Source organism: Carassius auratus, chromosome 2 (genome assembly GCF_003368295.1).
Source record: "Carassius auratus strain Wakin chromosome 2, ASM336829v1, whole genome shotgun sequence".
Classification (NCBI taxonomy): Eukaryota; Metazoa; Chordata; class Actinopteri; order Cypriniformes; family Cyprinidae; genus Carassius; species Carassius auratus.
Window position 1 is genome coordinate 21,320,110 of NC_039244.1, and position 26,083 is coordinate 21,346,192.

The 26,083-nt window shown below is 36.3% G+C and overlaps 1 protein-coding gene across 1 annotated transcript in view; it reads right to left on the reverse strand.

The window, feature by feature from the left end:
* Window positions 1–1,025: 1,025 nt before the first annotated feature.
* The window catches only part of LOC113120445 (calsyntenin-2-like), a 91,906-nt gene continuing 66,848 nt past the window's right edge, over window positions 1,026–26,083 (reverse strand). The window contains exons 8-16 of the mRNA XM_026290259.1: window positions 18,524–18,686; window positions 13,849–14,015; window positions 13,441–13,589; window positions 7,792–8,000; window positions 7,137–7,304; window positions 5,677–5,822; window positions 4,765–4,888; window positions 3,452–3,639; window positions 1,026–2,858 (exon numbers count right to left, since the gene is read on the reverse strand). Of these exons, the coding sequence (XP_026146044.1) occupies window positions 2,664–2,858; window positions 3,452–3,639; window positions 4,765–4,888; window positions 5,677–5,822; window positions 7,137–7,304; window positions 7,792–8,000; window positions 13,441–13,589; window positions 13,849–14,015; window positions 18,524–18,686 (1,509 nt within the window). The 3' untranslated portion in view covers window positions 1,026–2,663. The remainder of the gene's footprint in view (window positions 2,859–3,451; window positions 3,640–4,764; window positions 4,889–5,676; window positions 5,823–7,136; window positions 7,305–7,791; window positions 8,001–13,440; window positions 13,590–13,848; window positions 14,016–18,523; window positions 18,687–26,083) is intronic.

Here is a 26,083-nt window from a genome sequence, read left to right on the forward strand (position 1 = left end):
TTTGGGTGAACTATCCCTATTTTGCTTATTTCCTCTTAACACTTAATTACTAATTACTAAGTGAGTCTCACTGTCACATAAACCTCACTGTCACTGCTTTCATCTGGCCATGATGAGGGGCCTGCTGCTGCAGGGTCTGAAATATATGGCTTCAAATGGTTGCTAAAATATAATTTATTGTCACAATACCTTTTTTCAAGTGTAGTCTAAGTACAAGTTAATTGCTGATTATTTGTCTGTTTAAAATAAATGCAGACTATGGAATCACAGGGTACACGAACCACCAAACTAGACATTCAGTCTTTGAATTACGTTTTAAAATAAGTCATTTTAAATCATTAAGATGTGCATTAAACTGAGAACAATCCTGTACTTAATGTAAGAACGTGCGTGAGCTCATTTGCATAACAATTCGGTAGCTAAAATAGGCGCTAACGATCTGTGTTTTCGCAGGTGTTAAATTTTGACAATGGAGGGAAATATACAGGAAATATACTTCTGACTCTGGGTAGAACTCCTCCAAGAGTAGATATTGATGTTAAAACAATGACAGTGCTCGATGAAGCATTTGGAGCTCTGCTTGCCCCCATTTGCCTTCCTCTCTTTAATCTTCTTTTCCTTTTTGAGCCCCTGATTTTCCTTTCTTAAGGAAAGACATGACTCTTCCCCTGTCTTCCTAACTCCTTCCTAACTCCAGCTCCTGTCTCATTAACTGATTCACCGCAGGTCCGCAGCAGAAGCACCTGAACTGCGGGTCGTACCATTTACGTTGATTTGAGAGGGTTGGTGGAGCCCTGCACAGCATGAAAATGAATTTTTTTATATACCAAACCAGTGCCAAACAAGTTTAGTTTTTCACAGGAACTTTTTTTTATTTGTAAATAAATGCTTTACAAATGATAGTGCATGTATATGTATGTATAGAAAGCTGACTTCTAAGCCCCCCCTCCGCCTCGGGCCCTGGGTACTCGGTACCCTTTACTCCCCCCCCAGTCTGACGCCCCTGGGAAAGAGACACCTTCACGCATTCTAAGGAAAGTCTTTATTGGTCAATGTACAGAAAGTGCTGCAGTGACCATCAAAGAAGTTAAACAAAAACACTTTACAAAACAAAAGGAGAGAAACGTATACAAAAGAATAGTCTTACATGATTTTACAGGGTCAATCTTCTTAAAAGTTTCTTTTTTTTCTGTTCTATAACACATGGTGAAAAGGACCAGCGAAATTTAGGACTGAAAGTTGTGGAAGGTGGACGGAGGGGGAACGGGATGTCTCACAAGGCTGACATCACAAGCACATTTTATCCAGTGGCATGAGAAATCCTAACCACTGCAACAGACAATACATGAAACTCAATGCACATATTCATAAATGCATGTCAAGTGGGGGTGGGTGTAAATATCATCAACAGTTGCCCTGGTTTTACATAAACTTCTCTCCTATAAGAAAACAAAACACTGTCAAAAGCCTCCGTTTTCACAAAGATATTGTATTTGTCAGTAGTTTCCTTACATGTCTATTTCATTTCTGAACTGTACACTGTGGGGAGGTTAGTAAAAACCTTCACAATACACCAAAATAGCTCCAGGCTAAAACCATTGAACAATTGTCTTCTATTTGCTTTCCTTTAATAGTTTAAAAGTGTATTTGTCTACAGAGACTCAGACAAATCTATCTGAGGTGAAGTGAGGGAGAACCCATCCGCAGTTGAGGTGAGGACACCATGAACAATGAAAGAGAGATAACACAGACAGACAGACAGAGGAGAAGGAAACTTGAAAACTTCCTCTTCAGCAAGCAAGTGTGGACACAGACAGGCTGTGTGAGGGATGCAGGAGGACGTGAGAAATCTGAGTCACCATTCAACTACTCTACAGTTCCCTATTTACAGAAGACAGGCATATAAAAATGTACAGACACGCTTCCTCCTATTTTACCACAGAGAACCCCCCCCCCCTTCCCCCCCAAAAAAACAACTGATTTTTTAAATGTTATTTCTTTACTATATAACTTTTGTTGAAACAGAACCGTCTCAAAATCTCTCGCAGGATCTAAAATAAAAAACCTATCCGCTAGATTTCAAATGAAGAAAATATCATCATTCTATATTTTCATTGCAAAAAACAACTTTGGGGTATTTACTATTGCAGATCAATGCAATATTCAGTGTTACTCTGAAGACAACAAATGCTGAAGGCATAGCCGCACTGTCGAATATTAGTTTAGTGTTTCCGAAAGGGAGAAAGCAGCATGATGTTAGACTATAATCTGATTAATCAACAGACAAAAAAAGTGAACAGAAATAAAATAAAAACATCCCAGAGGTGTTGATTCACAAATAATTGCATTGTGTCTAATTATCTTTCCTTTTTGTGAATCTGTTGAGACACTGCAGCTTATACTATTGAAGTACATACAGGCTTTGCAGGACTGAAGGGTGCGATTCCCAATATTGACCAGCTGATGGCGTTACAGGATGCTTTTTGTGGGTGTTGGAAGGAGTCAAAATCAGGCTGATGTGTCACAACTAAAATGCGAGTGTTTTATGTATACATGTGTATGTCTGTATGTGTGTGTGCATAAGTCTATGTCTGCATGTGAATCCTGCTTGTGTGAACGTGTATACACATGTGTGTGTGTGTGTGTGTGTGTGTCTGTGTATTTTAATAGGGTAACGTAGATGGGTCCCACTCCAGTTTTCCTTTCACTCTTCCCTTGTGAATGCTAGCCTCCTCTTCATCACTGTCCTCATATTCAGCACTAGAGAGCTCCCCTGCCAGTTCATCTTCCTCTTCATCTTCATCTTCCTCTGGCTCCTCCTCCCTCACCTCCTCAGCGATCTGAGCCCCATCAATGCTCTACAACCAACAACAGAATGATGCTTTATAGACCATCTTCATGATGAAACAAAACTTCAGCAGTGTTGTTATTGTTAAAAGAATAGTTCATCCAAAATGGAAAATTCTGGCATCATTTATACACCCTCAAGTTGTTCCAAACCTGCATGAGCTTCTTTCCTCTGATGAACCCAAAAGAAGATCTTCTAAAGGGCCAATAGCTGATGGTAGCCATTGGTTTTGAAAGCATTTGGCTACTGTGAACTGTTTGGTTACTAACATTCTTCACAATATATATTTTTTGTGTGATAAGAAGAAAAATTATGTTTTTTTAACTCTACAACACAAACATTCAAAACTCACGACTTGTGAGCAGGTGTGGCCAACATCGGTCCTGGAGAGCCACAGTCCTGCACAGTTTTGCTCCAACCCTACTAAAACACACCTGAACAAGCTAATTAAGGTCTAAGGGTTACTAGAAAGCTACAGGCAGGTGAGTCTTTATCAGGGTTGGAGCAAAAATCTGCAGGACTGTGGATCTCCAGGACTGAGTTTCCTAGAGTTTCACAGCAGTTTCCCCAACACTGGTCTTTACCAACGAGGCACATACTGACCTCCATGGGATTAACAGTGATGTTCAGATTGGAGTCATCCCAGTCCATCTCTGGATCTTTTCTTCCCTCTTCATCCTCTTTTGAACCGTCCTGGTGGGTGATGTGGATGCGGTAGATGCCCAAGACCACAATGACCACCAGGGTGGCAATGCACATTACAATGACCACAGTCGCAGCAGGAGGGGTACCTAATGACACGTGGGTGAAGACACACACATTTATTTTATTTGATTGTTTATTTATTTGAAGTTGTGGCATGTTACTGTACAAAGGGGATTTTATAATTCCATATTTTATAATTCCATATCCATATTTGATAAAACATGTTAAAAGCAGCTGAATTCTATTATTATTTAATTAAGTTGATACAAACCATTTAAATTGTTATTGTGATTAATAATAACAATGTAATTATTTACTGATCACTGTATTATACCATACTGTTGCAGCAAGAGTTTCATACAAGCAAGAATACCAACATCCTTTCCGTGTTAGAGGCATATTTTCCCTTTTTATTAAGTTATTAAGTCCTGTAGTGTGAACTTAGCCTTATTGCTCTAGTCTCTCTATCCCACAATTATGTATATTCATAGTAATGTTATGACTCACACAGCCATATAAAAATCAATAGAATCCTGGATTACTGTCATTTAGAGTATTCCTAAGGGAGGTCTGTACTAGGTGGCCGAAGTGAAGCTTATTTAGCCGTGATAACAGCGGAGGATAGTTTCACACAGTTCACTTTAAGAACAGTGTCGTTTACTGAGACCTTGCAGTCAGCAAGAGCAGGATTGGGAGGGTGAGGTCACAGTGCCACCTGCTGTTTTTCCATGTCTCTCCTAAAGCAGCATGTCTTGCACCCCATCTTCTCTTTACCTCTTTTTTCTTCGGTCCAGAGAGCAGAATGCTCCATCTCACTGCAGTCAGCTGTGTTCTGTGCACCCTTGGGGAGATCGCTGGTGTCCCTGGTGTGTGCGTGAGCTGGTAGATTAAGTTTAATTTCCCAAGCTTCTTAAAACCAACAGTACAGTCTAAAGAGACTTGTCATCTGTCTGCGGGTTTCGTACATGCATGTGTGTGAATATTTGCTTTTTTTGTAAGATATAATCTCCCATTAATAGTTTTTGTAACACATTGATTGTCCTCTTAAAGCCACTTTTTCACAATTCAGTTAGATGGTTTAACAAAGGAACAACATTATTCAAAAGATAAATCAACTTAATTTCATTTTCAACACAATAGCATCATACAGGGTAAAATGACTGCATGTCCAGGATTGGGTGAACTGGAAAAGGCATCATGGCTGACTTTACCTGAGATGTGATCAGAGTTGACAGTATGAACCACCAGTGGATGATGCACAGGTCTCATGAACTGGGATTGGACGGCCATGTGATTGACATGCTCCATGGCCTCTGAGCTGTGCACTATTCCAATCTGAGAGGCGGGACAAACAGAAAGTAGTTCAGAGAGACAACAGGGAGAATGAAAATCACATTGTTTTGAATCCATAACACTACGGCCAAGGCAAGAGATTTCAGCAAAGCTTTGCTGCATCCTAATTAAAATAAATAAATAAACAAATTATGCTTACATAGGGACTGATCACAAAGTGACCTGTACATTTGTGAGCTGTTTTATGATATAAAATGTAAAATATAAATATTAAATATTATAAAAATAAAAATATAATGAATTAATGATTAATATAATAACACAATAATATAAAAATACAAAAATATAATACAACTGAAAATCTAATAATGATCCTATTCAATACTGTATTTATTAAAGTATAACTACAGTATAGTGATAAAAACTCCCATTTGAAGCACAGAGATTTAAATATGTGAATTATAGGATATTTTACACTGCACTTAATTTTTTGCAGTACTGTGTCATGGTAGCTTGGTCTCGAGTGTTCCCACTGATGCAGACCAATTTCCCTTAAATTACATGGAGTAATCTGTACAGTCATTCAGAAAGACTGACGAGCCATTATTTAATCAGGCTACCATTTTAAAAAACAAAAACTGTGGTTGATCACTTTATATGTCAATCAAACGGTCTTTTTCTGTCGTATTTGACAGTTCTTAATCAGAAATCAAGAGTCAGAAGTGCACAGCTAACTTTTAAGTACTAAGTCCAAAAGTGCAAAAAGCTGAAAGAAGTGAATGATAAAAAAAGAATAAGAAGCCATGCCGAGTATGAAGGCAGTCTCTGACCTCCAAGTTGAACTCATTGCTTGTGTAGCGTCCATTCAGTTCAGAGCAACTGAGCCGGAACCTTCTCTCAGACAGAGCGCCAGGCTTCCAGTTACGGTACCTCACCTGCCTGATGGCCTGTTCATAATGCACCATGGAGTCCACACCTGAGACCAAAGAAAGACCAGTGTCAGGAACTCCGTTTACTCAGACAAAAGAGCTACAGAGGCCTGGGAGACACTCAACATGGAGTCCCTGAACCAGTAGGAGGTCTTAGTCCTTCTCTAATAACTCTCCAGCCACTTTATGAAATGTCATCATGATTTGAATGTGCTTGCAAAAAGTCAAATGTACACTATGATTGATAGAGGCAGCGATCTGTTCAAGAGTTTTGAGGAGGATCTGGGTTAAAGGCACAAGATTCATTGTATACACTACTGTTCAAAATTGTCGGGTCAGTAATTTATTTATTTTTTTAAACAGAAACGTAATACTTTTAATTGCCAAAGATAAATGTAAATTATTTTTTATTAATCAAAGAATCCTGAAATATTGTTTCTCAGTTTCCAAAAAAAAAAAAAAGTATTTTCAGCATTAATAATAATAAAAAGAAATGTTTCTTGAGCACCAAATCAGCATATTAAAATTAATTTCTAAAGGATCATATGACATTGAAGACGAGAGTAACGATTGCTGAAAATTCAGCTTTGCCATCACAGGAATAAATTACACTTGATTGATTACGCTAAAACGTATTCAAATATATAACAGTTATTTAAAAATGCAATAATATTTCACAATATTGTTCTTTTTGATTAAATAAATGCAGCCTGATGAGTATAACTGACTGCTTTCAAAAACATAAAAATCTTACTGTCTCCAAAGTTTTGAACAGAAATGTATAACAAATCATCTAAAGCCTTAACATAGCTTTGCGTAGTTGAAAACAGATAGAAATGTAATTCACATAATATGTAAATGTCAGTATAAGAGTCACTGTTAAATTGGATACAGATAGTAAAAAGATTCTCAGTGAATAATGGTTTAAATGTCAGTCTGTTCCTCACACTAATCTTTGCTTTGGCTTCAGAAGACCTGTATGACACACGTCAAACGGAGATCTTTTATTGCTTTTATTGTTTGTTTGTTTTTTTTGTTATGTTGGAATGGTCCCCATTCACTGTCACATGCTTCAACACATCTCCCTTTGTGTTCCACAGATGTGTAAATTATGACAGATTTCTCATTTTTGGATTGACTGCATAAACACAAGGTTGCAGAAGTGAACATCTACAGATACATTAAAGATCTAGATTTAAATATGTTCTACATGTAGAACTCGTGTAAGATAGAAAGTCATAAGCTGTAGATAAACAATAAATGAAAGGCTCATGGTTAAGTCGAGTGAAAAAGACATTATGAGAAACACTGGACACTAGAAGCAGATGGCTGTATAGTAGATCGAGACATGTGGTCGATACCGTAGATGGAGATGCCTGAGGTAGAGTTGGTGGCATCCAGATGTTTGCCCAAGAGAGAGCTGTGGTGGATCTCCAGGCTTTCCCGCTGAGGGTCCAGCTCCTCTCCGATCACCAGCACATCACAATAATCCAGGTTATGCATCAACTCCAGCACACCAGGCCTCCAGGCTACACGAACACACACACACACAGTTACACAATAGCGAATATATATATATATATATATATATATATATATATATATATATATATGACCTCCTGCCGGATCCACAAACAGCTATTGATTGTGTATGAATTTTATTTCGATGATTTATTGTTTCACTACCCCTGGCTCTGCATTCGATAAAAGAAGCCGGACACTTTTGTTGAACTTTAAATGAAAAAGGACACTAATAAAAAACAATTGACTTAAGGTCAGTGTCAGTGTAATAACCAGCAGCAGGCATTTATAATCTTGATAATAACAGACTAAATCTTTATTTAAAAAAAAAGACGCTGGGAGGAATCCGTGGGAAGCAAATTCAGTAAATATTCTAAAACGTTTACATGATTACATTACGGGCAAAATGTGCAATGCTGGCACCTCTGAAATAGATGAATGCAAAGCAGTGAGATTATGTTAATATCTGAGCTGTGAAAGAGAGTCATCTATCACCTGTGTTGAGGGTGGCGTCGGTCTTGGTGACGGTACTAATGATGTGTATGTCCTTGAACAGAGCCACCCCGACAGGGGCTCGGAGCTGAGCCACGGGCCAAACCAGCCGCTCCACTCCAGCAATGGTGATCCGAGGTTCACTGGGCGGCAGCACCATCACCATCGCTCTGATGTCTGGAATGGAGATGCACGTATCTTCACCAAAACACCTACAAGTTGCAAAATAGATAGGAAGGAAACAAGTGACTTTTTCAGTGTAACACTGGAGGTGCAGAACTGACGCATAAGGCCACAGACTGACATGGAAATAACTATTTTAGAACAGAGTTTCAGCTCTGATTGGATAAGTCGTGTTCAAAACATCAGCTTCTGTCCTGTCTACACCATTGTGGAAATTGCTTTAAGTCTAATTTAACCCCAACAATGGTTTTTGACAGATTTTACCCATATTTATGAGGGAACGAGACCAGAACTAGTAAAATGTTTTGGACACGCCTACTCATTCTGATTTTCATCATCAGAAACATTTCATCATCATCTAGATGTGTCCAAACTTCTGAATAATGACATAAAATAAAGATAAAACTGAGCAGGCAAATTGGGAAATACATGGTAAATACTTAAACCTTTTTACAAGGATAATATTTTGTCAGCACAAACCAACATTTTAAGTAGTAAATGGAAAATGTATTAAAATGAAAGCAATTAAAATTTAAATTAAGGAATCAAATAAGATAAAAATTAGGCAAACTAGGCAAATGCATACAGGTCATTTTGGCTTCCTTTTGTTAAAAATATGAAAATGTGTGTGTGTGTGTGTGTGTGTGTGTTTCCCCCTAAGCCTATGATTAACAAATAATTATGTAAATTACATTGCTGAGGCTCACATACAATATTCATAAAGAATACAATAAATATCAAGGAATAATTACAATAATAATAATACTAATATATATATATATATATATATAACCCCCCTCCCCTGCAACATATTAAACACTCTTGCTTCCCAAAATATAGTCTGTATTTCACTTTGAATAAGAGCCCATAAAAGTGCACTCACACTCACAAAGTCTCTATTTCAAGTGAGTGTCTGGACAGTTGATGACAATAGTATCTAACTTTTGTTTCAGACTGTCATTGTCACCTTCAAGCACAATCACACCTCACAGGTGAAATCCATCATGGGACCAATTAATGATGCCGAAACATAGTTTGTTTTAAAGTAACGAGTTGGCGAAATATATTTGCGAGAACATGAGCAGTGTGCTCAGTTTGGTGCCACCCCCTCCTGATGCCAGCTGAAGAGGTTGGTATGGCAGTCAGAAGCAGTGTTGATTAAGACTAAGGTGCTGAAGCATGGACTGCAACAGACTCGCACACAGACCTCTCCAGCTTCATTACAGCTAGTATGCAAGGAGAAAGGGGAAATAAAATGTCTTAGGATTAACAGGCCTCCTTTTCTCATGAAGCATCCAGTAATTACTCTTTTTCAAAGGTGAGCCCTAAAGAGCACTCTTTGGTTTACTAATTCATTAATACACTCGCCTGCCATTTAAGAAATATCAATTTGTTCCTGACAACAATGCGCTTCCTGCCACCATCTCGGGTGGAGTGATGCTTAGTTGTGCTCGAGCGATGGTGCGCTATCTCCCGGAGGTAATTTCTCCGTGCGGCTCACCTACACGCTTTCCCTCAAGTTGCCACAGAGAATGGCCTTGAATGGGAAGGAAGAAGGGGAGGACAAAATTGTGTGGAACCAACAAAACAATTACATCTAATGACTGCAGTAAAAAGGACGGTGTAAAGTTTGTGATGTGTTAAAGTGGCTCCCTTCAGGCGACTTGAGCTACATACTAAAAGAAAACAGTCACACAGCACACTCACTCATTAAAAAGGCTTTGTGAAAAAGGCCAACAAACTGGCTTTATTTACAGGGCTGATTCAAGGATATTGGGAGCTGGTCTAAGCCAGACTATCGCTATTACAAGAGCTATGGCTCACTCCACTATCGACCGGGGAAGTCTGTTCTTATTTAGGCAATCCTCTTCACCAGTGCACACTAGACAAGTGTGGAAGCCTCTTTCTTCTTTTCATTCTCTCCCGCTCTCACTTTCTCCAATGTAAAGTGGATATGTATCAGCTTATTGGATTGGATCCAATAGGTTTCATTAGACTGCTGTCAGAGGACACGATTCTTTCACCCTTGACAATCAAATAAGTGTCTCTAAAGAGAAAAGGACAACCACAAAACCTCTGGAATTTGGCTAGCAGTTTCAGAGGTGATGCATTTTTATTTAATTTTTTAAAATAAAAAAAATATGGTAAAAGTGTAATAATTGTTTTCTATTGCAATGTATCTTAACATTTATTTCTGAGATGACGGAGCTGAATTTTTTAACAGCCATTACTCCAGTCTTCAGTGTCACATGATCCTTTAGAAATCATCATAATATGCTTGTTTGGTAGTGAGGAAACATTTCTTTTTAGTATCAATGTTGAAAATGGTTAACAGTTTTGTGGAAACCATGATATTGATGTTTAGGATTCTTGGATAAATAGAAAGTTCAAAAGAAGAGCATCTATATGAATATTTCCGCTCCTGCTGGCAGCTGTAGTGACAACAATATCTGTAGTACAACAAATGTCTCACAAGCAATGCAGGTGTATCGTAGTTGAATGTAAAAGTGGACATAAGAGTTTTCATATTCGCCCGACATCAGAGCCACTGAGGACGCAGTGGATTCGTTTTATTTTTGATGTTAATGCACCACCGAATGCACCTAAACTTGTTTGTCTGTGCAAATCATTTTACTCCAGACTGGTTTTTTTCAAGACAATTCAAGACAGGTTTTGCTAAAATGTTAGACCTCAAGGATCCAGCTGCACCTCCAGAAGGAGTCTCACACTTTATATTTTTTAGGATTTTTTGCAAATTGCAACAGAACAGAGGGGTGGAGTGAGCAGGGGTGCTCATTAGCATTTAAAACAGAAACGGGTCTCTGTGAACAGAGCTGTTTTTGACAAGGTGAAAAGGACCACTGAGGAATTTTAACCAAAGTATGTTGCAGTTATTTTATAAAGACCCTAAAGAACCATAGCAACTTGTGGAAAATGGGCATCAAATGTCCCCTTTAATTATCAGTTTAGATCTCTCTCCTGTATGCTGCAACCGAAACCATATATATATATATATATAAGTTGTAAAAAAGCTATCCAGCTCAACAACTGTGCTATTGTAGCCATTAAAATCCCCAGCTTGAATCACAATTTTTTTTTTATAAGAGGAGTGTGATATCTACAGAATAAATCAATTCTGTGCATGAAAGGGATTCCAGGTGATGATCAATAAACAAGAAGCATCGAACCATCATCTTCCCCAATTATTGAACTGAAGTGCTTGATAGTAAAGCCTCGGTGGATTTTACTGTGTGAGAGGATGGTGGCGATAAGACAAAAGAGATATATAGTAAGAGAAAAGAGATAAAAGATAGAAAAGAATGTAAGATCACCATAAAAATAAGACAGAATGCAACCCTGTAAAGTCTCAGTAAATGATCACTTTGCGTGAGATGTCACATTATCAGCTGGAAGTCCTGCTCTGCTGTGCAGTAACAGTTCAGTGTTATTCTACAATATCCTGTATTATGTTGTGGTAGTTCACACAAAAATAAAAAATAAAAATAATGTCATTATTTACTCACCCTCATGCTGTTTCAAATCAATATAGCTTTATATGAAACCCAAAGTCAGCTCTTTTCACAAAAATAAAAGTGTATCCGCTGTGGTCACTATACATAGGACGCTGTGCTCATTAAATCCTTTTCCACTCAAGAAAGTCAGTCATACAGGTTTGGAACAATAAATGACGAATACTCATTTTGTGTGATTTCCTTTAAGCTAAGTATTGTGCAGAGCTGTGTTTTCACTCTCTGACCTGTGCTGTGTGACAGTTAATTGTGTTGTGCTGTACTGCGGAGGCCGGCTCTCTGACACAGCAGATTTTATTCCATCATGGCCTTTCATGTTCTCTTCAGCAGGTCTCACTACAGTCATCACCACCAGCAGGCCTCAAGAGCACTGCCAGAACACTACAGGCTGATGAAAATAACAAGTTGCTTTGCTCTTAACTTGTGGCAGTGCATCTTTTCAGTTTACTTTAACTTTGCTTTACTGGAGTGGATTATTTCAATTAACAGCGGAAGGAAGGAGGAAGTGAGTCATACCCGAGGGTGATTGTATCCTCCGTAAGGTTCACAGTAGTGAGAGTTATAAAAATTGAACTAAAGTGTTTTTTTATCACTTGTTTTTTGTCACACTTTATTTTAGGGTCCAATTCTCACTATTAACTAACCCTTAACTAGGGATGCACGATAATATCGGCACAATATCGGTATCGGCCGATAAAAGCTTAAAATGACCATTATCGGTATCGGCCGATATGAATATTTCTGCCTATGAGCCAAACCGATATTCTCCAAGTGAAATAATTGACCTGTTTTTCAGATGTGAATGTCTGTCTACATTTGTAAAATAATAAATTTATGGTAGAATCAGTACAGAAGAGATACATGGATTTCTCTTCAGTAAAATTAAAGTTTAAATATATCAGTATATATTTGTATATATATCGATATCGGTATCGGCATCGGCCAAAATTATTTTGAAAATATCGGCATATCGAATATCGGCCAAAATCCAATATCGTGCATCCCTACCCTTAACTATGACTTTTGACGGAATTAACTCCTTATTTGCTGCTTATTAATAGTTTATAAGGTAGTTGTTAAGTTCAGGGTATTGGGTAGGATTATCAATGTCATGCATTATATGTACTTTATAAGCACTAATAAACAGCTAATATGTTAATAATAGGCATGCTAATAAGCAACTAGTTATTAGTGTGAATTGGACCCTATACTAAATTGTTACCATTTTTTTTTTTCTTTTTTTTTTCCCTATATTCAAACCTTTTTTTTCTTATCATGGACATTGTGGAATACATAATCCATTGTAAACAGAGTTTTAGGTTATTTAGGAAATAACCAGCAGACAATCATGGTTAATTAATCAAGAGAAGCAGAAATCATGATCCTTCAAATACAATAAATCATGCATCCCTGGTTTAAGCTGTACTTTTCAGTAGGTCCACACTTTTGACTCCTATGAGAAAGAAACTCTTCTATTTCCTTTTCACCTCTACTCAGTTTTGCTGGGGTAAGTTTTTTGGGGGATATATGGATATGAGTTAAAGGAAGAGCCAGATTGCATACAGGTACTTGAGAGTCATGCAGTGTAAGACAGATGTTATCGGTAACCATGGCAACCCTCCAGGCTCATCCCTTAGCTCTGCAGAAAGCCTTCTGCTGCTGCTCATCCTTCACTCATAAACATCTAGCATTACTTTTATTAACATCACTTGCGAGATGAATGAATAAATAAAATGGTCATCATACATTCAAAGCACTCAACACTTTAAATGAGCCCCTAAGATGCAAGCTAATTATACTTAATCATTCGCTGGAATATTTACTCCTATGCTTAGTATTCATCCTGTAGAGAAATTTCACTGCAGAGTTATCAATCTATTAAAGTCTTTATGAGCCGATGCTGTGATGGGGTGTTTTTTATGTTTGGTGCGGTACTCACTGGACTGTAGTTGTTATGTGGAGTTTGCGCAGACCGGGAGTGGGAAACTGCCGAGAGTTGATGTAGGACACTTTTGTCATAGCTGTGTTGATGCTCTCCAGGTCATCAGCCTCCATGACCAGCACTGACTGAGCCGGGTTGAAGTGGAACTGAGAGGGATCAAGAGAGTGTGAGAAAGAGCCAATTTTCATAATTGAGAAAGAGGGGGGAAAAAAAAACTAAAAGCAAAGAAGCTAATTAACAAGTCAACACATTTACATATAGATTAATAAATGATGGCTTGGAATGACTGACATCGAAGTAATCTCTAATGTATTCTGTCAATATTAAAGAGATGGACAAAGAATGGAATGCTTATCATTTTTCCAATGATAGGCTTTGCACATGTGTATGTGTGTTTGCATGTACCTTTATGCCTTTTCCCAGACTCTCGAGTGAGCTGATGTCCAGGCCTTCCTTGCAAGCCTGTAGGCAGGAGATCACCTTCTGAGTTGCGATCTTCCCAGGTCGGATAGTCAAGCCAGAGAGGCTTCCCCGGAAATACTGTGTGAACCTTGGAGTGGTCACCTCTCCTCCTGTAAACACATTACAAATCATGCACACACATACTTGAAGTCACTGGCAACAAAAAATACTGTACAAAAGCAAAAGATATCTGGAAGCTAAGTGACACTCTGTGTGTAAGTGTGTCAAAACTTGAAAAACACCTAATCTGCTGAAATCTGCTAGGTTAAAAAAAAAAAATGTAGTCTTTGCTGTCTGCAATGTGATTCTGCAGTTTATCAAAAGTATAAAACAAGAAATCATTTCATTAATATATTCTATATACCATTTTATATAAATGTTTTATTATTATTTACATTTTGAAATTGAGAATTGCACTGATATTCCTCAAATATTGTATTTTCGTCTTAAATACAAATGTATGCAAATAATCCAGCTCTAAACATTTAAGTAGATTTTATTTAAAGTTTTCATAGATCATTTCATCCTTAAGTGTGACATATGCCAGACATCTCCGATCATTTAATCTTCTTAAAGCTGCAGTCGGTAACTTTTGACGCTCCAGCGGTTAATTAACAGAACTGCTTGCGTCTTGCGGAAGAACATCGTAGCCGGAACTACTTCTCTCTGTTTATGTCAATGAAGAATCACAACGGTACTGGGTTACTCCACTGCGGTACCCCCGAAGCAATCTAAAATAGTCCGAATATAAACACTTATTATAGATGTACCCTAATGATTCAGGACAGGCTAAAAACACGGTTTGGAAAATGGATTCATGGTGTACCCGCTTATCATATACATTTTGTAAATCTTGAACACAAAAAAAGTTACGGACCGCAGCTCTGATTGGTTGTTTCTTACTGGGAGAGGATGAATTTCTGCAAATGGCAATAGGACCACTGGGAGGAGCCAGAGGAGCTTGATTTTTTCACGGATTATCCATCTCATATTCTACTGTCAGGACATAATGACATGTTTCACAAATTCATTTTTACAAAAGTTACCTACTTCAGCTTTAAACCCGACCCTTTCTCACAACCAATCTGCAAGCTCACATTCGGATCTGCCTCCATCCAATCAACAACTGATGGATAGAACCAAGTCAAATCGAAGTCATAATCTAACCGATTGTGAGGACATCATGTAATAGTTGCATACTTAATTACTAATGGTCTACTGTCCTGCATTTACTTGCATACCACATGGTGATATGTCTTTTTTCATTCTTTCCTCAGTGACAGCATATTTTAATTAATTCAAAAAATAGATGCTCATGCTGACCTGCTTAATAGACACCTTGATAAAAAATGTTAGGGAGTTAGAGTAAGGCCAATAACTGTTGCCGATAACACCCGCTGTTTTCCCTCCCATACATCCCTGACTGATGAGCTGGCAGATTTGGGGAGTCTAATATCTCCAGATGCAGAAGATACTGTCAAACCTAAAAGCCTCAATATGAGGGTCTGTGCTTCCAATGCTTAATTGCTTCTCTTTTTAAATTATTTAGTTGACAGATGTTATCAATTAAATGTTATTCCACAGATGAAACAGCAAAGGAACATTTGCATTCTCGTTCGTGCTCCCTCTAAAGGACAAAAGCACTAATGAGACTGCGGTCCTCGCATGGCATATAAGAGCTGTCATGTCACATCGGTATCGATCATTAGCTGCATGGCAGACAATAACAAGCAGAACATATCCCGAGCCCTGTGGAAAAGGCATGGTCATGACCTTACGTTTAGATTAGCACATCTGATTTCTCATTATTATCCAAAATAGTCAAATGTTACTGAGAAGAAGCAGCTCAGTAAAGGCCTTATTTATCTTCCTTTATACATGCTTATTTTAGAGCAGTCTTTTAAAAACATGTTTTCTTTGTTTTATTCTTTATGGAAAAAGGAATGTGATCATTTTTACAAGGATACTTTTATGCGCATTTCTTTCTTAACAAACGATGACAGAATGTACACTTTTTTTTTTGCTTTAACACTTAATAAATGCTGTTCTTTTGAATTTTCTGTTCATGAAAGAATCCTGAAAAATACACTTTCACTGTTCCCAATGGTTCAAAAAGCATAACAACCAATAATAACAATAATAAATTAGCATATTATAATGATTTCAAAATGATCATGCGGCATAGAAGACTGGACTGATCGCTGCTGAAAATTCAGATTTGCCATCACAGGAATAAATTACATTTGAAATATATTAAAACAGAACATTTTGTAACTTAATTAATTATAAAAAGTTAATTATAATTAAAATAATATATCAATTATTATGGGGTTTGATTGTATTTATGATCAAATAAATCCAGCCTAAAAAAACATTTTATAATGCAGTACTTTTGAACAGTGTAGAAATTTAGTTTTAAACATTAAACTCATATAAGTTACATAGTGCAGGGCTTGACATTAAGCTTTTACATGATTTTATTTTTATTTATTTTTTTCACAAATGTAATTTATTCTGAAGCGGTCTCATTAGATGCTCTATCAGGTATTACTTTAATCAGCATATTTTTGATATTTGCCTTAAATTGATTGCTGTTACACTTTTTTACTTTATGAAGGACAATATTTTTCTAAACTGATTAAAATGTACATATCTCCATTTACATCGAATTCTTAAATTTTTTCAATACATTTGCTTAGAATAGTAAGACACTGTATGGTTGTTACTATTTCAATGAAATCAGTATCACCAAACTCCATGTGTCCAAATGCATAAATAATGTTATTAGATGTATGTTTTTACTTTTTTGACATACAAATATGAAATGTTGGAAAAATGCAATGATACTTTTAAATATGAAATTAAACCACCAGTAGGTGGTGGCAAGTCACTTTCTTAATGAGTGAATCATTGATTCAACCGATTCGTTCAAATGGCTGATGTTCCTGTAGCTCGAGTGGTAGAGCATTGCGTTAGCAAGCGCAAGGTTGGGGATTCAAATCCCAGTGAACACGTAAGGAGAAACTTGTTAGCCTGAATGCAATGTAAGTCGCTTTGGATAAAAGCATCTGCTAAATGCATAAATGTAAATGATTCATTAAATAAATGAAGCAAGTAAACATTTTTATAAATGGCTCACTGAATCATTGATCATTGACTCATTCAAAAATGAATCATTTAGTAGTGAAAGTCTGTTGTGTTTTGCACGGACATGCGTGACTGTTATGCTATGGCTATGCTTAGAACTGTTTTTGTTAGCGAAATGGAGAAAAAACGATCCATAATGTGAATAGTGAACGATTCGATGCTTCGATTCGAGGAGCCTGATTTGACTACCAATCTCACAGTCGAATATTCGTGGGGTGTTATGATTATGCCATTTTGACTATTGGAGAGCTCAAATGTGTGATTTCACATAGAACTACCAGTTTTCTTCCGATACAGCCTATTATGATAAATCTTTAAATAAGAATCTGAAATAAAATAAATATTTTAAGGTGCATGAACAAATTCAACCCTAGTTATTGTTTTGTTATTACAATTTTGATCAGGTTACTTGTCCGGTCGGGCAAGTAAAATTATTTTTCACTTGTCCCTTCGCAAAATCCACTTGTCCCAGACAAGCGGACAACCGTTAATGTCGAGCCCTGTAGTGGATCATGTAATGTGATGATAAGAAAAAAAGCTGATAATCCTATTTGATGTCTCGTCAAGACAATGGCCACCGAATCCATTTTTATTCCAAAGATGACAAGGATCTCAATTTGTCCTGAACAAATACCATCCCTGCTTTCCATTATGAGGTGGTTTGTTCCTACATTGTTGATTGCATGGAGTGAAAATGGACAGGGTGTGAGAAGCAATCTTGTCCGCTAATGGCTTGAAAAGTTATCAGTTGCGGTTTAGTGGAGCTTAGACCAGCTTCATTGGGATGTAATGGCAAGTGAACTTTTCCCCATTCAGGGTTTCTTAATCCTTAATATCTGGACCTCTTCTATATATATATATATATATATATATATATATATATATATATATATATATATATATAAAATTCCCAAATCAAAGCCAGTGAAAAGAAAGAATAATCCGCAATCAGCACAGATGAAAAGAAATGCAAAACAGTGCTTAAGACTCGGAACTTAAGACTTTGTCACCTAAAACAATGACTTAGCCGTGACTCTATTCTCTCAGAGGCTTGTTTAATTATTTAGCTCATGAAAGCGAGGTTAAGGACAGTTTCTCCATTCAAATGCGATCATTAGCTCCATTTCAAAAGGGCTGAAATTGACAGGCCGTGTTTCTTTTTTGATGTTTTCACGCCTGAGTCTCTTTGATTAAATGAGGAATCCGGGTAGCCTGAGGCCAAACACATTGCCTCTCTCTTGGTATTCGAACCACCTCTGCCATGCTCACGCTGTCATATCAATAATGTAGATATCTCTTAGTCACACCCTCTCTGAAGTCTGAAGCTATCTGATCACATTTCAAAACTGGTGGATGCTGATTCATCACCTCCTATATCTTGGTCGTCCAAACCACAGTTATGCCACCATTTCATTTTATCGATCATCTTTTCAAAAGGATAATCAAAACAACAGCTCCTTCATGGTCTCACCTTGCCAGCAGGCACCTACGGTTAGCTGTACATCGATCTCAGAGGGGTGGATAGGCCAGTCATCCGTCACTAGGTAGGGTTCATATGTCACTCCGTCTACGAAGAGCGTCACTGAAGGAAACTCCACGTTGATGACGTAGTAATGCCACTCTTTATCACAGATCTGGAGATGAGAAATAGAACAAGTGTAAATGTAGTTACAAGGGCAAAACAACATTAATTAAAAATCTCTACTTGACCAATCAGTTGACTTATAATTAATATGATTTGAGGTCAACTTGACCCCAAAAGGATTCCCTTCTTAAAAGACTGAATTATTTTTTTTTTTACGTATAAGAAACTGATAAAGAGAACTAGTCCTAAACCTTAATGGTTTATTTTTTATGTATTTTTTTACTTCATCTTAAAAATCCACTGCTCATGGTTGGGCACACTGCAAAACAAACAAAACAAAACAAAACAAAACAAAACAAAACAAATTATACCCTAAATGAACCAACCTCTAACCAACTATTGAACAAAACAAAACAAAAAACAAAAACAAAACAAAACAAATATCTTAAACAAACAAACCTCAAAGTTAAAATTCACAGCAAAACAGTCTAAACTACAAACTACAGGGAAACAATGCCGCTATTTTCATCAGGTTTGAGTTCTTATCTGAATGATATCTGCGCTTAGGTTTAGGTTTTCAGTTCACGTTCATGTGCCCTTAATGAAACGGAAATGTAACTTAATTTGCCACCATTAGCTGTACTATTCATCATTTGTCATCTGTCCTATTAAATTAATTAAGTATAATTATGATCAGACGCTAATTACAGGGACAAAGATTTATGAGTATGAAAAACATCAGACCACTTTAACATATCAAAGCAAACCAATCACAGCCATTTAAAGTTATTCTACACTTTATTTTTTTATAGCATTTATAAAGTCATAGTTAATAACTACAGGCATTGATAAAGAAAGGACTAAAAGCAAACCTATTAGAAAAAATATATAAATGTTGAGGATAGACTGCCTTCTGCTACTCTGAGAGAATGGTGAAACAGGCTTAAAGATCCCAGCTGCATTTACCGTATTTTTCGGACTATAAGTAGCACCTGAGTATAAGTCGCATCAGTCCAAAAATAAGTCGTGAGGAGGAAAAAAACATAAATGAGTCGCACTGGACTAAAAGTCTCATTTATTTAGAACCAAGCACCAAGAGCAAACATTACCATCTAGAGCCGCGAGAGGGCGCTCTATGCTGTTCAGTGTAGACTACAGGAGCACTGAGCAGCATAGAGCGCCCTCTCACGGCTGTAGACAGTAATGTTTTCTCTTGGTGCTTGGTTCTAAATAAATGAGACTTATAGTCCAGTGCGACTTATATATGTTTTTTTCCTCCTCATGACGTATTTTTGGACTGATGCGACTTGCGACTTCTCTTGGTTCATTTCTCTCGGTTCATGTCAAATAATTTTGATAAAATAAGGCGCACCTGACTAAAAGTCGCAGGACCAGCCAAACTATGAAAAAAAGTGTGACTTATAGTCTGGAAAAAACGGTAATTGCCTCACTCTTTCAAACTTTAAAAGCCACAGTGCCAAAAAAATATATTATTTTGACCTTTAGCCACTTTATTTGTGGGAATAAATAAAGGAGAGGACAGGAACTGCTAGTGAGAAGATGGGGGAAGGAGAACTGGTTACACCAGCCAAATTTGAACACCACGGCTCCACATGTGTTGTGCTAACTGCTAAGCTGCTACAAGAAGTTGTATTTTTTAAAAGGAAGCATTTTACATAACAGAATCTTTTTTAAAGAAACATAATCCAACAGAGTTTCAGGCTTATAGCAAACAGGAATACTGATAGATTGGTCATAACAGGCAACTGACACACAATACATTATTGTTTTAATAGTTGCAGAATTTGAATATATGTTTTTTTTCATCAGTGTCACATTGTCAAGATAAAGTTAAAAACAACTAAAAATAATTTAAGCAAAATATAAATATTTATAAAAATCACAAATTTCTAACAAAATTTCTAAAATGTAAACCACTCAATAAAAGAAAATTTATTACAAATATGAATAAATAGCATAATAGTATATAAACGATACAAAAAAACTCGCCCAGCCAGCCATGACTTTGTTTTTTTTTTTTTTTTTTTTTTTAGAGCCAAATTGTTAAGATTATCAAGATATAGTTAAAAACTATACATTTTTTTTTATTTCTTTAGACATTTTGTTCAACAGTGCTGAAAGCACAGTGTGATAAGAAAGATGAAACTTCGAAAAAACAATTAAATATTAATTTAATTAAGATTAACTCCTGACACCCTATTACATTAACAGTAAATGAATGGTGATTATCAGAGAACCGGTAATGTTATAATGATAATTTGCCAGTATAGTGCAGTAAACATGCTTTTTCATACTCCACATGCGGTCATGGAGAGCACCATATGGAACTGCAGCTGTCTGGGTGGATGATGCTGAGCTTCTGCAGAGGGGAGTTAATGGAGGAAGAGTCCAGGTCTCCAGAGACAACCTCTTTCTCTCCATCTAACCACTGCCTCTGGGGACAGATCTCACTCCACACCTCGATTCCTATACTCTTTCTCTTATCTCTCCTTTTCTAGAATAGATATTCTCTTTAGCTCCATCTCACTGGACTCTTCAAAAACCTCTATATTTTTCCTCTCTTTCTGCAGCAATATCACTCTATCAGTCTAACCTTTTTCTGTCCTTTTCAATGTTTCAAACATGACACAGATACACAGACACACACATTTTGATTTGGGCCCTTGAAATTGAAATACAGGTCCATGAGAGGCATTCTGGGATATTATGAAATAAAACTGTAAATTCAGTAGCTACTATGAATATAATATAATATAATATAATATAATATAATATAATATAATATAATATAATATAATATAATATAATATAATATAATATAATATAATATAATATAATATAATATAATATAATATAATATAGTATAATATAATTCTCAAAAACACAGCAAAGATTGTAATTATGTATTGCCATCCCATTAAAGAAGAAGAAGAAGAAAAAAGACTCTTCAAAAAAATCCAGAAAAAAAAAAAAAAAAAAAAAGCTCATGCAATTTAGAAAGCCTAAGTCAATGTCCAGTGTCAGTGAGGCATGAAAAAGCAGCATTAGAGCTGGTTAATTAAACAGCTCAAAAACGGCTCTCTAAAAACCTGGCTTCAGTTCAGAATATGACAACGAATAGCCTGCAGTGTGTAAACATGTGAACAACACTTGAAGCTTGTTAACTGCAATGTAATTGTGTGCAAAAAGCATAAGCAAAATATGTAGATTACAAATATGGAAAACTGTTCATCAACTTTTTGGAGCTGGGCACTTCCATATGTATCAACCAGTTAATACAACACTGAACTTCCCTTCTGCCTCTACATACATGTCTAAACTTAACTAAGAATGTGCAAAGCTACATGTCAGACATTTGTTTCTTAGGGGCCACTAACAAAAAATGAATTTTTGTTTTCAAATAAATATATAAAACAAAAACCTAAATTAAGCTCAACAGAATGGACCAGAACAAGACACATTTTTATAAGTCAAACAATTGTTGTGGTGTCAATGAAAACAAAACCACAACAGTCAGAAGTATTATAAAGAAAATTGCTGCATCCACATTGCTATTTTAAAATAATACTTTTAAAATAGCAATGTGGATCCTGCAGTGGTGCTTTAAATTGGATAAATAAAATAATAATAATAATAATAAATATAAACTTTCCCAAAAGGGTTGGTTTTTATGTTTGTGAAAAATAAATATAAATGTCATAAGTAGTTCTTGGTACTAGCTATGAACAGAATAATGAAATTTGTTCACAGAAACATGTTAACGTGTGGAAAAATGATTTATTATTTATCAGATTTTATATATGATTTAAGTCTTAAATTAAATATTTTATATCTAAATAATTCAATAGTTTACATATATTTTCAATCTGGAATGAATGAATGAATAACCCACTGAACGAACAAACTAATTAATTCCCAAAAGTGTTACATTATTATTTTTTTCATTGTGAAAACTAATTTCACAACAAACCTTACATTTTAACTTCAAATTATATGAATCTATTCTAATAACATACAGCAAAAACAAACTTAAACATATACAATAAAAAAAAAAAACATTTAATTTATTCATATTTTATATTTGGGGTCTCTGACAAAGTTTAAAGAGCTGCTGAAAAAAAAAACTGAGACATCATACATAATAATTAAAAACAAAGAAATCTCAAATGAATTAACATCACAAACTTCAGTTGTTGGCCATCCACCGTATCCCATCTCTATTCTAAACAGACTGATCATGCTTTTGACTGCCATTTATAACAGAGCTGATGGCATGTCAAGCTCTGCAGTCTTTGTCCATTCTCATCGTTATTACATGTCTGAAGAGGAACGAACAGAAAACAGCGCTGTGTGAGCATGTGCATGCATTGCTGCTAATGAAACACACACATGGAGCATTAATCTTGGTCTGACAGGAGATGATTTTGGCTGTTTCAGCACACAAAGGCACACGCCGCCAAGGATTAAAACACGCTTACATTGGGCCTCCTCCTCCGCCCCCATCCATCCATCACTTGCTCTTTGCGTTTTTTTGCTCTTAACATTTTTTATATGTCCCCTTGTCAACAAACTGCATCCACAACCTTCAGAGCAAACAAATAAAGTTGTGATAATAAGCGAGAGCTGCAACACAAATAACACCTAGAACTATACGTCTCTTTCTACATATGCAAGCATCATTGTGTCATGTTGGCTGGGGGAGAGAAGTGCCTCACATGCTGTGGAGGTACAGGCCTGTTCCTCATTCAACATTAATGCATTGTGTTTGCAGGCTTGTGCTGCTGCTCAGATAAAGCTTGCAATACACTGAGATGCTGCTCTCTAACTAGGGTTGGGTGAGGTGTGTGTGTGTGTGTGTGTGTATACAGTACAGACCAAAAGTTTGGAAACATTACTATTGTTAATGATTTTGAAAGAACTTTCTTCTGCTCATATTATTACAACTTAAAATAATAGTTTTCTATTTGAATATACTTAAAAAAATTATTTATTCCTGCGATGCAAAGCTGAATTTTCAGCATCATTACTCCAGCCTTCAGTGTCACATGTAACATCCAGTCTATCACATGATCATTTAGAAATCATTCTAATATTCTGATTTATTATGAGTGTTGGAAACAACTGCTGTCTAATATATTTGTTGAATAAAAGGTTAAAAAGAACTGCATTTATTCAAAATAATAAAAAAATTCTAATAATATATATTCTAATAATATATTTTCTTTACTATCACTTTTTATCAATTTAACACATCCTTGCTGAATAAAAGTATTGATTTAATAAAAAATAGAAAGAAAGAAAAAAAAATACTGAAATGCTAATTTAAAGTATAATAAATTTAAAAACAATTATTTAAAATTGTAATAATATATCACAATATTAGGCTACATTTTTTTCTGTATTTTTGATCAAATAAATGCAGGCTTGATGAGCAGAAGAAACTTCTTTCTATATATATATATATATATATATATATATATATATATATATATATATATATATGTAAACTATAATATATTTATATTTTCAGGGAAAATAAACATCAAGACATCTTGTATATTGTCAAAATGATGTAATATATTACAATTTATTATGTCTTTGCAATATCACCCATGTCTGTCTCTAACTAACACTCACACAGCATAAATAACTCTCTCTCCCTGCTCCTGGAACGCCTCCATGTCTTTCTCCAAAAGAAGAGAGTCGGACAAGAAATTTGGAAAGAATAAATAGCTACCACAGAAAACTTTTCGGAGGTGGCATTTAATCAAGGAGTCCAGGGACTCTATAACTGTGAGCTGAAATGGGAGGTGCAATTTAAGGTTTCATTATTTCCTCGATTGAACAGTAGATTAAGCTAATTTTAGGAGCTGCTTTATCTGTTCCATCATCTGCTCTCTCAAAAGGCCTTGTGGAAAGAAGGATTTGTTCTATATACAGAATGGCAAAAACACAAGTGAAGAAGTGCTTTTTCTCTCCTCCCTTTTTTCTTGGAGGTGTAGATACACATCTCATAATCGATTAGAATTCATTAGACGGAGATAAAGCTCATAGTGTGCAAGGTTGGGAAAGATCTTCAGATAGTAGTACTGTATCTGCTATTCCCATCACCTTCATGCAAGTTAACAAAGGACACTCTGGGTAATTGATTAGGGAAGTTTGATGCTGTGCCGACTAGCACATGCTTGGCACTGTTATCCACACACCTGCCTACTCATCTTCAGAAACCAGGAACGCTACTATTGGAAGCATAAGGAGATCTTCAGGACACCTGTGCACTGACACTCTCTCACAGCCATTATTCACCTGGACAGAAGGAGCTCAGCCAGACGCTCATACCTGACTTGGACATCCCTATAGAATTCAATTAAACCGTGCACCTCTTACTGAGAAAGTCAATGAAAGAGACACTTTAAAGCATCCACTTTCAAATGAAAGTCTAGGCTCGGTGGCCGGTCCGCTGTGAAGAGAAGACGACAAACACTGCAATTAGCTGATTGCAGTGACACATTCCAATGACAGTTCTTTGGCCGAAATGATACGAGAGAGATCAGTGACTGATCCAGCAGAGCAGGTATGAGGATCTGCAGTGGGCCGTGGTATTGGCTGTACCGTGTAAGTGGCTTCTGATGTATGTGTGGACGGAGGGTCTGACTGTGGCTTTGCTCAGAGCAAACACAAATTATCAGCTGCAGTGAGGAGAGAGAGTTTGTGGAAAGAGAAAGTAACAAAAAAACAAGTGGAAAATGCTTTGTGTTGGATTTGTTCTTAAATCACTATACAATTGTGAGCTACGTATACAGCAGTTTTATAAACTTAAACTAAAAGAAACAAATATAACTGCACAAAATTAAATAAGTGAACAGGAGCCATTCATAATTTAAAACAGAAGTTTGCTACACTAAAAGCCAATAAAATCTCAACTAAAATTTAGGGGGCAATCTCTAAAATCTGTCTTAAAATTACTATTTATCCAGTACAAAAACAATAAGGATCTTAGTTATGAGGACAGCATTGATTTAAACACATAAATGTAATGATAATTAAAAGAAGAAAAAATAAATAAATAAATAAATAAATAAATAAATAAATATATATATATATATATATCCTGATCCTCCACCAAAACTGAAAAACGCCGCAGGCACGTCCTTCATGGTGTCTCTATGACTTTCTCAGTATTCATTATAGGCCGTTTGGAGCAAGATTGCAAGTCTATGTTTATACGTTGTTTATCAAGTGAATTTATTCATGCCGTGGCCACAATTAAAAAATGAATACAGCTAAGCACCACAAACACAGACCTAAAGAGCCAATCACACAAACACATCACTCATGGAAAATACGGTGACCAGTGTGGCAGCATTCGATTACAATTAAGACACAAGTGTTTTGACTGAAATCCGACAGATCTTGCTGTGTGTA